This window comes from Microcaecilia unicolor, chromosome 3 (genome assembly GCF_901765095.1).
Source record: "Microcaecilia unicolor chromosome 3, aMicUni1.1, whole genome shotgun sequence".
NCBI classification, from domain to species: Eukaryota; Metazoa; Chordata; class Amphibia; order Gymnophiona; family Siphonopidae; genus Microcaecilia; species Microcaecilia unicolor.
Genome location: NC_044033.1, coordinates 148,043,887 through 148,059,340, shown reverse-complemented (window position 1 = coordinate 148,059,340; position 15,454 = coordinate 148,043,887). Strand labels below are relative to the sequence as shown.

Here is a 15,454-nt window from a genome sequence, read left to right as displayed (position 1 = left end):
TGTGTTAAGCGGTGAGAGGGATCTTGGGGTGATAGTATCTGAGGATCTGAAGGCGACGAAACAGTGTGACAAGGCGGTGGCTGTAGCTAGAAGGTTGCTAGGCTGTACAGAGAGAGGTGTGACCAGCAGAAGAAAAGAGGTTTTAATACCCCTGTATAAGTCGTTGGTGAGGCCCCACCTGGAGTATTGTGTTCAGTTTTGGAGGCCGTATCTTGCTAAGGATGTAAAAAGAATTGAAGCAGTGCAAAGAAAAGCTACAAGAATGGTATGGGATTTGTGTTACAAGACGTATGAGGAGAGAATTGCTGACCTGAACATGTATACCCTGGAGGAAAGGAGAAACAGGGGTGATATGATACAGACATTCAAATATTTGAAAGGTATTAACCTGCAAATGAACCTTTTCCGTAGATGGGAAGGCGGTAGAACTAGAGGACATGAAATGAGATTGAAGGGGGCAGACTCAAGAAAAATATCAGGAAGTATTTTTTCACAGAGAGAGTGGTGGATACTTGGAATGCCCTCCCGTGGGAGGTGGTGGAGATGAAAACGGTAACGGAATTCAAACATGCGTGGGATAAACATAAAGGAATCCTGTTCAGAAGGAATGGATCCTCAGAAGCTTAGCCGAGATTGGGTGGCAGAGCCGGTGGTGGGAGGCGGGGCTGGTGCTGGGCAGACTTCTACGGTCTGTGCCCTGAAAATGGCAGATACAAATCAAAGTAAGGTATACACAAAAAGTAGCACATATGAGTTTATCTTGTTGGGCAGACTGGATGGACCATGCAGGTAATTTTCTGCCATCATCTACTATGTTACTATGTACGTATGTTGCTGAAGAAAGCAATGGTTCAACCTCTTTTACAAAATTCTTCTTTGTAAAAGAAGCTGAACCATGATGTATCAACTATAGGCCAATTTCATCTTTGCCTTTTATAGCGAAGGTAACAAAGAATTGTTCACAAACAATTAACTGAGTTTCTTGAACTCCATCAACTTTTAGATAAATATCAGCTTGGCTTTCAACCAAATCCATCTGCCCACAACCTCGGAGTCATCTTCGACTCCTCCCTCTCCTTCTCTGCGCATATCCAACAGACTGCCAAGACCTGTCGCTTCTTCCTCTTCAACATCAGCAAAATTCGCCCTTTCCTCTCTGAGCACACCACACGAACTCTCGTCCACGCTCTCATTACCTCTCGCCTTGACTACTGCAACTTACTCCTCACCGGCCTCCCACTTAGCCATCTATCCCACCTTCAATCCGGTCAGAACGCTGCCGCAAGTCTTATATTCCGCCAGAACCGATATACTCATATCACCCCTCTCCTCAAGTCACTTCACTGGCTTCCGATCAGATACCGCATACAATTCAAGCTTCTCCTCCTTACCTACAAATGCACCTGGTCTGCGGCTCCTCACTACCTCTCTACCCTCATCTCCCCCTATGTTCCCGCCTGTAACCTCCGTTCACAGGACAAATCCCTCCTTTCAGTACCCTTCTCCACCACTGCCAACTCCAGGCTCCGTCATTCTGCCTTGCCTCACCCTATGCCTGAAACAATCTTCCTCAACCCCTACGCCAAGCCCCCTCCCTACCTATCTTCAAATCTCTGCTTAAAACTCACCTCTTCAATGCTGCTTTCGGCACCTAACCTTTCGAGAAATATAGTATGCCCTATCAGATTGACTCTACACTTGTCTTTTAGATTGTACACTTGTCTTTAGATTGTACACCTGTCTTTTAGATTGTAAGCTCCTTGAGCAGGGACTGTCCTTCCATGTTAAATTGTACAGCGCTGCGTAACCCTAGTAGCGCTTTAGAAATGTTAAGTAGTAGTAGTAGTAGTAAATCATGACACAGAGACTTTGCTTATCTCAATGCTGGATGTAATTTGAACTGGCTTTGATAAGGATGCTTCTTTTTTGTTGTTATCCTTAGATATATCAGCTGCCTTTGACTCTATTAATCATGATATATTGCTGCAGCGACTTAGGTTTAGATGGAACAGTATTGCAATGGTTTTCAACATTTTTGACTTCTAGGCAGTTTTGTGTATCAAATGGACAGGATTGCTCTTCATTTTTGTCTATAGATTGTGGAGTGTCACAGGAATCTGCCCTGTCTGCTATGTTAACATTTTTTGAGACCTCTTTGTATTTTACTAGCTGGGCTTGGTGTTGAATAACACATATATGTGGACAATATTCAATTATTTTTTAAAACTAAAGATTCTTAAATCTTTTATGCTTGTTTTTAAGTACTGTTAATCAGTGAATGTAAGCTAACATATTGAACCTGAACATGGCAAAAAACACTTTTAATGTTGTTATTAGGTTATCCTATCCTGAACTTTCCTGCATCTTTTACTACTAATCATGTTGAGATTACTTTGGTTCAGAAGATTCGATCTTTAGAGGCGATTCTTGATACTGCCTTAAATATGAGAGAGCTAGTGAGAAAAATGATTAGCATTATTTTTTCCAGGCGTAGACTGGTCTCAAAGATTACTTAGGGCTCCTTTTACTAAGCAGCGGTAACCCCAACGCGGGCTTACCGCTTGCTATACAGGAAGTACCGCCGGGCTCCCGCAGAAGCCCAGCGGTACTTCCCACCCCTAGTGTGTCGTCATTTCCGGCGCTACAAAAATTTATTTATTTTGTAGCACTGGAGTGTACCCGGCAGTAATTCTGCATGCTGCTCGGTTACCGCAGGAGCCCATACTGCCACCTCAATGGGTGACGGTAAGGGCTCCCCCCTGAAATGGCTGCGTGGCAAGTACTTTACTTGCTGCACGGCCATTTCCTGCAGGAAGGCGAGACTTCCCTTTTAACAGCTGCGTTAAAAGGGAGCCTCGGCACATGTATAAAACACGTGCCGACACCAGTGCCGGCATTCTTTTGCTGCAGCTTGGTAAAAGGGGCCCTTGACCCCTCAGAATTTCAGGATGGCAATCCAGAGTATAGTTTGTCCATGTTTTGATTACTGTAATGGGTTGATGTTGGGATTGACAAAGAAAATATTTAGATGACTTCAAATTGCACAAAATTAAGGTTTTGTGTGGTTTGTCAAGATTTGATCATATATCACTGCGATACTGTGGGCCTTCAAAATAACACAGCCGGACAAGGTTGTAACATAAGGCAAGCACTTTATTCACTTAATCCTGAAACCTGTTACTTCACAGGGGCACATAAAGTCTGTTAATTCTATGAGATGTCTCAACATGGGTCTGTGGCTGACACGGTTTAAACCACAGTCTGTGGCATGTGACTGCCACAACCCAAACAGTCTATAAGCTTCTCTCTCTAGGTTTCCAGGTTTGGCTCCAGACAGACCTCAGAACAAAGCTTCCAAGTGTTCAAATTAAAAGGCTTACATCAAACATGTCACAGTAGCTAAATGTAGGTTGTAAAGGCATATGCTGGAGCTTCAGTTCTTCCTTCCTTGGACCTCCTTAACCCCACTCTGGATCTGCCTTTTATATTTCATGGTTCCTGTCCTTTCAGCTCCACCCCTCCTGTCTCAATTCCTCCTTGGGTCGGGCTAGTGGTTTTAAGGTGGCTCAGACTACCTGAAGGACTATTCTTAATGGTGAGGGGCAGCGTTCAATAAACCCCTTCACATAATTCCCCCCTCAACTCAACCTTGCCCGGTTGAGCACCTGCCATATCAGGGTCCACCTCCTGAGACAAAAAGTCAGCATTAGCATGTTCTCGGCCTGCCTAATGTTTCAACAGATAGCTGAAAGGCTTGAGACTAAAGAACCAGCTCATAATACATGCATTTGAGTCTTTATGTCGAGCCATCTACTGAAGGGATTTGATGGTCGATGAGCAGCAGGAAGTGTTGCCCCAACAAATACTGGAACTTTTCAAAGGCCCACTTGACAGCTAGAGCTTCATTCTCAATTACCGCATAATTTTTCTCTCTTGAGAACAGCTTCCAGCTAATGTAAGCCACAGGGTAGTATTCCCCATCCACTTCCTGGGCCTGAACAGCCCTGAGTCAAATCTCTGAAGCATTGGTCCGCACAAAGAAGGGTTGGTTGAAGTCCGGGCTGACCAGCAGCGGCTCTGAACAAATATCCCTCTTCAGGCTTTGGAAGACAACATTCAGCTGTTCAGTCCAGAGTATATTTTCTGGAGTCCTCTTTTGCAGTATGCGGGTTAGAGGATTTGGTTTCTCATCAAACCCTGGAATAAACTGGAAGTATTAACCAATTAGCCCTAGGAAGGCTTATACTTGTTTATTTGCCTGGGGTACTGGCACCTGTGTGATTGCCTCTACTTTCTGGATCTGGGGTCTTATTTGTCCTTTCCTGACAAAGTACCCCAGGCATTGGACCTCTTGTTCTCTCAAGAAGCATTTTTTAGGATTAACTGTTAGTCTGAACACTATCCAGCACCGTCTCTACCTGGACGATATGGGCCCACAATCTTTACTATAGATGGCAATATCATCTAAGTAGGCAGTCGCTTAGTCGCCATGCGATTTGGGTCCACGAGGTGCTGGAAAGTAGCGGGAGCACCATGAAGGCCAAACAGCAACACCGTGAACTGAAACAAACCCTGGGGCATTAAAAAAGCTGTCTTTTCTTTGGCAGGTGGGGTGAGAGGTACCTGCTCAATATCCTTTGGTCAGGTCCAAGGTTGAGATGAATGGGCTCCTCCCAGTCACTCGATGAGTTCATCTACCCTCGGCATTGGATAGGTCTCTAGTTTGGAGACTGCATTCTCTTTCTGGAAATCAATTCAAAACTGGATACTCCTGTCCAGCTTTGGCACCAGCACAATGGGAGATGACCAGTTACTGGTCGACTCCTTGATGACACCCCGGTTCAGCGGCCTCTTTTGCCACAGCTTGGTGCCAGGCTTCTGGAATCTGATAGGAACACTGCCGGACTACCACTCTTGGCTCAGTGAAATGTCATGAGTTGCAAGCAGGGCTGTGGAGTCGGAAGCAATTTTGGGTACATTGAGTCGGAGTTGGAGTCGGCAAAAATGTACCGACTCCAACTCCTCATACATTTGAATAAAGTACTTCTCTGCTGTGAATAAAGCTTAGTACCTAGTTGTTTCACTAGTGTGAAGTCCAGCTGAACTATTTTGCTGGACAGCTTCCCTCTGCTCAGTCTCCCTTTGCATTTACTGACCTGCTGTAGAGCACCTCCTCTCTGACCCCACAGTGAACTTAAGCTCCAAGAGAAGATCATTCAGCACACACAGATAAGGCAGCAGAGAGACTCCACCCAACTTCCTCTCTCTCTGCAAGAAGAGCTTTATATTTTAGTGGAAGTGGAACACCATTCACAATGGCAAAAAGAATGTCAGGAAACATGACAAAGTCTGCTGTTTATGAACACTTTACAATATCAACAGATGGGAAACATTATGTATGTCAATGTATTATAGAAGATAATGATGGTGAAAAAGCATGTGATGCAAAAATGAGCAGTTTCAGTGGTTATGAAAAAAATGCACCTACAAGAGCATCAAATTTAAAAAGACACTTGCAGCGTTTCCATCCTAAAGTGTTAGAAGCTGTGAATGAGAAAGATAGCAATGAAAACATTCCATCTACTTCAGGGTCAATAAAAGATCAGAAATCTACTGGAGGCCAGACACAACTATCAAGATTTTTTACAGCTGACAAAGTTACTATAACAATGACACCAGAAAAATTCAAAAACCACATCATTGAAATGGCAGTAAAGAATAGTATACCACTATCTTTTTTTTTCACAACCAGCCTTTTTAGGCTTAAATGGAGAAATGGCTAAAAAGCTTGGAGTTTCTTGGGAACGAGAAAGTATAAGGAAACTTATACTTGAAGAGGCCAAATGTAAGAAAGGAAGAACTAAGAAAAAGTCTGAAGGGACGTTTTGTCTTTATTAAAATGGATGCTTGCACACGACACAGAGTCAATTATTTTGCAATTAATGTTAGATTTGCTGATGAAAACAAAAAAACAATAACCCGGACATTAGGAGTAAAGGACACTCAGGCACATCATACCAGTGAGTATCTGCAGAAGTTAGTGGAAGGTGTTTTAGAAGATCTTGAAATTACAAAGGAACACATTCTATGTATTGTAACTGATAATGCTTCAAATATGTTAAGCACAATTGAAAAAATGAAGGAAGTTGATGAAGAAAGCAGCATACAAATATCAGAAAGCAGCATACAAATATCAGAAGATGATAATTCTGCAATTCAAGAAAGCTGTGAAAGTTTGGATGATATTGCTGAAGAAGCATCTAAGCTTATTACCATTCAACATATGCGTTGTGCTGTTCATACTCTGCAACTAACAATAAGAGATGGATTGAAGGATCGTCATGCGGCTACACTAATTAGCAAGTTGAGGCAAGTAGCTGTTGCAGCCAGGATCCCTAAAACAGATGCTATTCTGAAGAGACGTGCTGGAAAAGGAGCCATTTTGGATCAAGCAACGCGCTGGGGAAGCACTTACTTGATGATAAAGCGTTTGCTTGAACTAAAAGACTTTCGTGAAGAACTGGACAATGTAAATGTTTCATTAAAAGAAAACCAGTGGGCTCAAGTTACAGAATTAGAAAGGCTACTTTCTTACCCTTTTGCTGTTACCAAGAAGCTGCAATATGAAGATTTAACACCAGGTAAATTCTTCTTGGAATGGAAGGGCTTGATATATAACCTTAACAAAAGTGGGGGGTTAATTGCTGATGGCATTGTATCTTCAATGAGGAAAAGAGAGGAGCTTTTGCTGGATAATCAAATTCTCTTAGCTGCTATTTATGTTGATCCAATGAGCCGAATTTTGTTGAGCAGTGACCAAATTGCTACAGGAAAACAGGCACTCTGTGACATAGCAGTTCACATGAAAGGGTTGCTACCTGAAACTCATAAACCACTGGATGAAGCTAAAGCTATAAATACTGGTGGTAATGGTAACTCAGGTTCATCCTCTTCAAATGAAGAAGAGAATTTTCAAGCCTATTTGGACAAAATGGAAGCTTCAAAAGCAAAGCGATGTCGGTTAAGCATGGAAAAGCAACCTGTAAATGTCCATATAAAGAAATTCATGCAAGAGTTTTTTTAAAGGATTAAAAGAAGTGAAAAAGTTTGACCGCTCATCAAAACTGACTATAGAAGAAGCCATCATTGTTTATCCAGAGATTGTCAGTGATGCAGCTAGAACCGTAACAGCAATGCCACCCACCCAAGTCAGTGTTGAAAGACTGTTTTCAGCACTGAAAATAATCAAATCAGATTTAAGGGCTTCTATGAAGGAGGATCTGGCAGAAGCAATTCTGTTTCTAAGAACAATATATTAGTTAATTTTGGATTATGTTTAACAGCTATTCTACAGCTATATATGCCAAGTTTAAATAATATATAAGTTGTTTTAGGTTTTCCAAATGTTTTTGGTTTATGTAGGTTAACTTTGATTTTGTTCTAATTTCCAAAGGATGTTGTTCTAGAATTTCCAAAGGATGTGGTTGTTCCAGACTTTTATACTTGCTAATGCTATGATGACTTTATACTTGATAAAAAAACAATAAACATAACCTTGTTTTTTATGTTTAAACTTTAGGATTAATGAATATTTATAGTTTCTTTAATAAATAAAATAAAAAGTCACAATGACATAGATTTTAAACCCAAACATTAACATGCAGCCTTCCATGCTGCACTCTTTCAGTCAACATGAAAAAAGAAATACATATTAAAAACTGAGGAGTCGGAGTCGGAGGTACCATAAACTGAGGAGTCGGAGTCAGAGTCGAAGGATTTTTGTACCGACTCCACAGCCCTGGTTACAAGTTGGGTCTGGCCTGGCACTCCGGAAAATACATCTTGATTCTGGCATACCAACAGCTCTAGGTCGGCCTTCTGTGAAACAGAGAGCTGGTCACAAAATGGAACTTGAAGGGGCCCAGACTCTGGCGGGGTCATTGGCCCAAAGTTGTCTGTTTAGACCACTGCTGTAGTCATGGGGACCCATTCCTTCAACAAATTAATGTGGAAGATCTTCGACATGTCCAGTTGGAAAAAGACAGGTCCTGTCTTTTCCACAACTTCATAAGGATCCTGTCACTTGCATAACAGTTTACTCTCTGAAGAGGGTGAGAAGACTATCCCCTGGCTATACTGCTTCTAATTGTAGGCTCACACTTAATCCATTTGAGCCTTTTCCAAGCACAGCTTGGCTGCCTCACCAGCTTTCTTCAGTTTCTCCTACATGGTGAGCACATATTTGGCCAAATTCCTCCCTGGGCTGGGTTCTTCTTCCCAAGCTTCTCAAACGACATCAGGATTCTTAGGTCTCTTTCATATAGCAACTCAGATAGAGAGAATCCTGTTGAACTTGGGGTAACTCCCAGATGGCAAATTGTACATACGGGAGTAAAGAATCCCATTTCCCCCCATCTTTGGCCACAAATTTCTTCAGCATCTGCTTGAGAGACTTGTTGAAGAGTTACACTAGACCAGATGATAAATGGACGCCCATAAGGCATTTACCATAAGCAAGGCACATGCTTGCTTCATGACCCTGGATAAAAAAGGTGGTTTCTTGATCCATCAGTATTTTAGTAGGAACCCCCATTTGGGAAAAGGCTTCCCACGGCGCACTGGCCACTGTGGTAATTTTCATATTATGCAGGGCAATGGCCTCTGGGTAGCGAGTGGCATATTCCAAAATAACCATGATATGTTTGTTACCACTGATGGTTCATTCCAGTGGTCCCACAAAGTCCATAGCCATTCTCTCAAACGGGGTATTGACAATGGGCATGTGCACAAGAGGGGCAGGTGGAACCCTTGCAGGACTACTCAGCCGAGAGGTTGGGCAGGATTGACAGAAGAGCTCATCTTGTTTAAATACAACCATCCAGAAAAACTGTGCCAAAATCTGCTTCCAGGTCTTCTCTTCCCCCAGGTGACCTCTTAACATGTGACTGTGGGCTAATTGCATGAACTGCCTAGGGTAGGGCGTAGGGACTAACAATTGCTCTACCTCTTCCCCCTCCAGGGCTCCCCTGGCCACCCTATACAACAAATTATTCCTAATTATAAAATACAGGAGTGCCACCTTAGAGGGGTCCTGTTTGTCCATGGGATTCTTATCTACCATTACCATCTATGGGCTGCTCTAAATGACTCATCTTCTGACTGTACCCTTTTAAAATTCCCTGTAGCTCCTTCGCTACTCCATTCTTGTAGGCTGTCTAAAGAGTCTGGGGTGTCCAGACCGCTGTCTTCCCACAGCTCAGGATCTCCATCCACTGCAGCTCCTAGAATCAGAGAGTAATGCAGTTTCTCTGCCACTGGAGTCAGGGCTTAGGTAATTTCGGGCTTTCGGTATACAAGTCAGGGTCCTCCGGCAGGAAGATCTCAGGGAAAGACTTCTTTTCCTTTGGCAAGCAATCATCTGCGCCCAGATGACACCGAAATTTGGGAAATCCCGGCCCAAACTACCTGGCAAAGTAGCCAAGGCAAGACTGCTACTTCCAGCTGAGCTTGCCCTATAGGTGTTTTAAAAGATACTTGAGCTGTTGGATACTGTCTCTGGTCACCATGTATGCATGCCAGGATCACAGTCCACTCGTAATTCAATTGCAGACGGTTGAAGTATCTCTTTCCGAACAAGGGTTTTGACACTGCCGGAGTTCACTAGTGCCTTGGTATGGGTATCTTCCAGCTCAACTTATAATACACAATTTCTGCTTTCTGTATGGAAAGCTTTCACAAAATTACAGTCATGTGTGGCTACTATATTCACATCCATGGCGTCTTCGGTTAGCTCTTGGCAATCCCTACCTATTCCTCCACACCTGAAACAGGTGGGAGAGTAAGAATCCTGTGACCGGCATAAGGGTGCTCGGTGCATTCATGGAGAAAAGGGCTTCCATCACTCCAAATCCTTCCTTGGCAATCCCAGGCTGGAGGGTGGTTTCTGATTCCTCTGGTTGTCCGGTCCAGCCTTTTCTCTTTTCCTCCCAGGACTTCCAGCCCATTTCTTTTCTTTATAGAGTTCTGACTCTCCTTGTGCTTGGTACAAGGCTTTGACCATTTCTAAAGCACACTTTGGGGTCAATTTGGGGTGCTGCCTCATCAACAGTCTCATAGGCAGGGGTAACCCTTCAAGGAACTGCTCCAGGATGACGACTATTGCGATCTTTGGGCCCGTTTTGCCTTCCAGTTGCAGCCACCTCCAGGCTTGAATTGTAGAAGAAACTCTGGGGTTTTTGTTTAACTTGCAGGGACCTCTTCTAGAAATGCTGCTGGTAGGACTCTTGGGTGCAGCCTGCCCTCTCCAAAATGGCAGCTTTTACTTCCGCATATGTGGCTGTCTCACTGGAATTGACATCTTGGAATGTTATTTGGCTGCTACCGGTCAGTAAATTCCCTAGGTAAGCTGTCCATGACAATTCCGGCCAACCAGCAAGGCAGGGAGGACTAGTGGTTTTAAGGTGGCTCACACGACTTGAGAGACTATTCTTAAGGGTGAGAGGCAGAGTTCTATAAACCTCCTCACAATCATCAGTACTGCGGTTACATTGGTTACCTCTGGAGTTTAGAATCTGTTATAAAATTTTATTGCTTATGTTTAATTAAAATGTTAACAAAATAATATTTAACCAATTATCTCAGCTAGTTTGCTAATACATCAGCCCCCACGACTGTTATATTCTTCTACAGCATATCTATTTGATGTTCCATAATTTCAACTGACTAGGCTTGAGGATTATGTAGCAGGACCAAAGTTGTGGAATGAACTACTACGTCAGCCTTCAAAAATACCTTTTTCCAACAAACATTTGATGCTGAACTTATTTGCAGTTAAGATATGAGGTATACGTATGGAACCTGCTAGATGCTATGATTAGATTTTAATTTGTCTTAATTTTCATTGTTTTGATTTATGTGATGTTTGGGAGTGGGAATTTTGAAGGGATAGTGAATACTTGGCTGTTTTAGGTATGGGTTGGGAGAATGAGTAAGGTCTGAAATGAGGGATAAGAGAAGGGGATGATGTGGGGAAGGATTGAGACAATGTGAATGACTGGAAGACTGGAGAGAGGATGAGAGACAATGAAAAGGGATGGAGGTACTGGGTATAGGAAGAAAGGGATGGGTCTCTGAAGGAGTGAGAGTGGAAATGGAGTTAAAAACGGTGAAAGAGAGGCAATAGGACATGGGGTATAGGGTAAGAGATGTAAGAATGGCTTTGGAGGCAAGACAAGAATCGAGCTGGGACTGATGAGATGCAGTGGAGGGTAGATGAGGGCTAAAAGAATGAGTACAGAGGATGGGAATGGGGGACTAAAGAAGTGGGTGACAGATGGGGTGGAAGGGTTTAGGAGATTGGGGGGAAAGGAGAGACAAATGGGAGTGCTGGAGAGTGAATGAGAAGGAGATAGTCTCCGTTTCATTTCTCATCTGCCTATTGGCCTTTTCTAAGGACTAGAGGGTGAAAGAATGGGAGATAAACGCAGAGAAGAGAAAAGTGTGTGTGTGTGTGGGGGGGGGGGGGGGGGGGGGGGGAGAGAACAAAAGATCAGTGCCAAACAGATGTAGAGAATGAAAGGAAGAAGATGAGAGGGATGAAATGGAAAAGCCAACCTGGCAAAGAATTTAGGAGAAGACTGACATGTGGAAAGTGGAAGAGATTGGGACCAGCCCAATTAGAAAAATAAAATGCTCAAAGGTAGAAAAGAAAAAAAAATATTTTTATTTAATACTTTTTAATGACTGAAATGTACCTCCTTTGTGAAATGTAAATTTTTTTTCTATTTTTGTATTTTGCACAGTACAGGAGAAAATACATTTCTGTTTCTCAGTAATTGCACTGCTTATAAAGACTGGCTTTCTTGGGGGTCTCTTAGTTTTTATTTGTATGTTTTTTGTGGATCCCTATCTTGAATAACATGAGAGACTGTCCATGTTCTGCATGTGTGAATGAGATGAAGGATTCTGCTGGCACTGACTGTGTAGGATCAATCTGCACTAATCTGGCTTATTTAGTTTTACAATGGATGTACTGATATTCTAGTGCTCACGGCAATGTTTAAGATGCTGCCTTTTTCTAGATACACCCTTGTTGTGTGACTTATGGATTATTATTAAAAGTAACTTTTCATATAGAGGAGGGGGTGTTAAAAAATGATTGGCCCCGGGATGCTAGGTACAACACTGTACATCTATATCTAAATCTATTATATTATTATCTTTTGCTAATGCCTCATTTGAAGAAGGTGGTTCTGCCTTTGAAAGCTTGTCAAAAATGTATTGTTAGTCCAATAATAAAGGCATCACCTTATTTCCCTTTCTTAATTAATTTATTTCACAATTTATAAACCACTCTATCCTTCGTACTAGGTGTTCTACTAGGCAGTATTTCTATTTATTACCTTTATGCCTCTAAGTAGTGCAATGATGTACCTACAGGAACTTCACTGAAGAAAATTACAAATATTCACATACACAAAAGGAAATAATATTTAAGGCAAACTTACTGAGGGATTTCTCCCATTCATTGTCTATTGGAAAACTTTGGAAAACTGGATTCAGTCTCAGTGTATACTTGCTATACTTGTCCTTTCAGCAACAAATACCCTTCATCTAAAAACAAACTCAAAATAGAAGCCAAAGATACAACATACCTTTCATTTCATGGACTGAAGCATTGTTATTACTATTGCTAATGGATGTTCTGCCACTATCAAGGCTGGCTGGTCTGGAAGCTACATGAAAGGAGATACAAAATTAAATAAAATTCTGGAAGAAAGTATTGCATCTTTGCACTTTGATTACATATTTTTTGTGGTAGGTATCACACACTATTTTGTAGGAGCAAAGTTACTGAAGCACTACTGTAGCACTAAGCCTAGCCATCCATGAGACTATATGGACCTACATGACATACATGGTCCTACATATATGGCACTAATCAACATTAAGAACCTAATTATGATGTGCAAATTCAGACATTCTCTCTCTAAAGACTAAGACACTGTGGAGACATCCAGTCTCACAGAAGAAAACAACTCTTGTTTACTGGACAAACACTACTGATACAGGACAGTATTATCAGCAATGAATTGTTATCGGAAATAGATGTCAATGCAGCAAGCTGTTACCAGAATTGACGTCAATGCAGGACACTTGGAGCTACATGTTTATGTTCTTCAAGGAGAACGTACGTCAATGAAAGAGATAAGGGCCCGATTTCTCCATAAAATGCAGCTCTTGCCAAGGTTAGCTGCCTTGTGCCAACATCACATCCAAGGGGCAAAATCTGTGTTGGACCACACTGACATCTGAAGAATCTGCTAACATCTGAAGGACTCCATCAGGTTGTATATGTGCCGTGTCTCCTTGCATAGTGCTCATGGGGTTAGAGTGACTCTGTAAAGAGTCTAGCTACAGTAACATAGTAGATGACGGCAGAAAAAGACCTGCATGGTCCATCCAGTCTGCCCAAGACAAACTCATATGTGTATACCTTACCTTGAATTTGTACCTGTCCTTTTCAGGGCACAGACCATATAAGTCTGCCCAGCAGTATTTCCCGCCTCCCAACCACCAGTCCCGCCTCCCATCACCGGCTCTGGTACAGACCGTATAAGTCTGCCCTCCCCTATCCTCGCCTCCCAACCACCACCCCCTCTTCCCCCCAACTGCTCCGCCACCCAATTTCAGCTAAGCTTCTGAGGATCCATTCCTTCTGCACAGGATTCCTCTATGCATATCCCACGCATGTTTGAACTCCGTTACCGTTTTCATCTCCACCACCTCCGCGGGAGGGCATTCCAAGCGTCCACCACCCTCTCCGTGAAAAAATACTTCCTGATATCTTTCCTGAGTCTGCCCCCCTTCAATCTCATTTCATGTCCTCTCGTTCTACCGCCTTCCCATCTCCGGAAAAGATTCATTTGCGGATTAAGTTTAAATACCTTTGTATATCTGGATTTTCAGAAGGCGTTTGACAAAGTGCCGCACGAAAGACTCCTGAAGAAATTGCAGAGTCATGGAATCGGAGGTAGGGTATTATTATGGATTAAGAACTGGTTGAAAGATAGGAAGCAGAGAGTAGGATTGCGTGGCCAGTATTCTCAGTGGAGGAGGGTAGTTAGTGGGGTCCCGCAGGGGTCTGTGCTGGGTCCGTTGCTTTTTAATGTATTTATAAATGACCTAGAGATGGGAATAACTAGTGAGGTAATTAAATTCGCCGATGACACAAAATTATTCAGGGTCGTCAAGTCGCAGGAGGAATGTGAACGATTACAGGAGGACCTTGCGAGACTGGGAGAATGGGCGTGCAAGTGGCAGATGAAGTTCAATGTTGACAAGTGCAAAGTGATGCATGTGGGTAAGAGGAACCCGAATTATAGCTACGTCTTGCAAGGTTCCGCGTTAGGAGTTACGGATCAAGAAAGGGATCTGGGTGTCGTCGTCGATGATACGCTGAAACCTTCTGCTCAGTGTGCTGCTGCGGCTAGGAAAGCGAATAGAATGTTGGGTGTTATTAGGAAGGGTATGGAGTCCAGGTGTGCGGATGTTATAATGCCGTTGTATCGCTCCATGGTGCGACCGCACCTGGAGTATTGTGTTCAGTACTGGTCTCCGTATCTCAAAAAAGATATAGTAGAATTGGAAAAGGTACAGCGAAGGGCGACGAAAATGATAGTGGGGATGGGACGACTTTCCTATGAAGAGAGGCTGAGAAGGCTAGGGCTTTTCAGCTTGGAGAAGAGACGGCTGAGGGGAGATATGATAGAAGTGTATAAAATAATGAGTGGAATGGATCGGGTGGATGTGAAGCGACTGTTCACGCTATCCAAAAATACTAGGACTAGAGGGCATGAGTTGAAGCTACAGTGTGGTAAATTTAAAACGAATCGGAGAAAAGTTTTCTTCACCCAACGTGTAATTAGACTCTGGAATTCGTTGCCGGAGAACGTGGTACGGGCGGTTAGCTTGACGGAGTTTAAAAAGGGGTTAGATAGATTCCTAAAGGACAAGTCCATAGACCGCTATTAAATGGACTTGGAAAAATTCCGCATTTTTAGGTATAACTTGTCTGGAATGTTTTTACATTTGGGGAGCGTGCCAGGTGCCTTTGACCTGGATTGGCCACTGTCGGTGACAGGATGCTGGGCTAGATGGACCTTTGGTCTTTCCCAGTATGGCACTATTTATGTACTTATGTACTTATATCTGCAATAGGATTGTCTTTGTCTATATTCCTGTTTACTCTATGTCATTTTCTGCTACTGTAAATAAATAAGACTCTATTTTTATAATATCTGGGAGTGGAATTAGTTTCCTTTATTATTTTTGGCGCAGAGGGCTTGGATCTAGGGATAAGGGGTGATACAGCTACTTCCAACGCTTCCTTAACCAATGTTAGTGTGGTTGGGACCCATTTGTTATAAATTACTCTAAGTATCAGGTACACCCA

General features: G+C 42.8%; 1 protein-coding gene across 4 annotated transcripts in view; it reads right to left on the bottom strand.

Moving 5' to 3' along the window:
- The window catches only part of CCDC88A (coiled-coil domain containing 88A), a 552,486-nt gene that overhangs the window by 47,234 nt on the left and 489,798 nt on the right, over positions 1–15,454 (bottom strand). For all 4 annotated transcript variants that reach the window (XM_030196448.1, XM_030196447.1, XM_030196444.1 and 1 more), the window contains one exon: positions 12,654–12,734. In XM_030196448.1, coding sequence (XP_030052308.1) covers positions 12,654–12,734 — 81 coding nt within the window. The remainder of the gene's footprint in view (positions 1–12,653; positions 12,735–15,454) is intronic.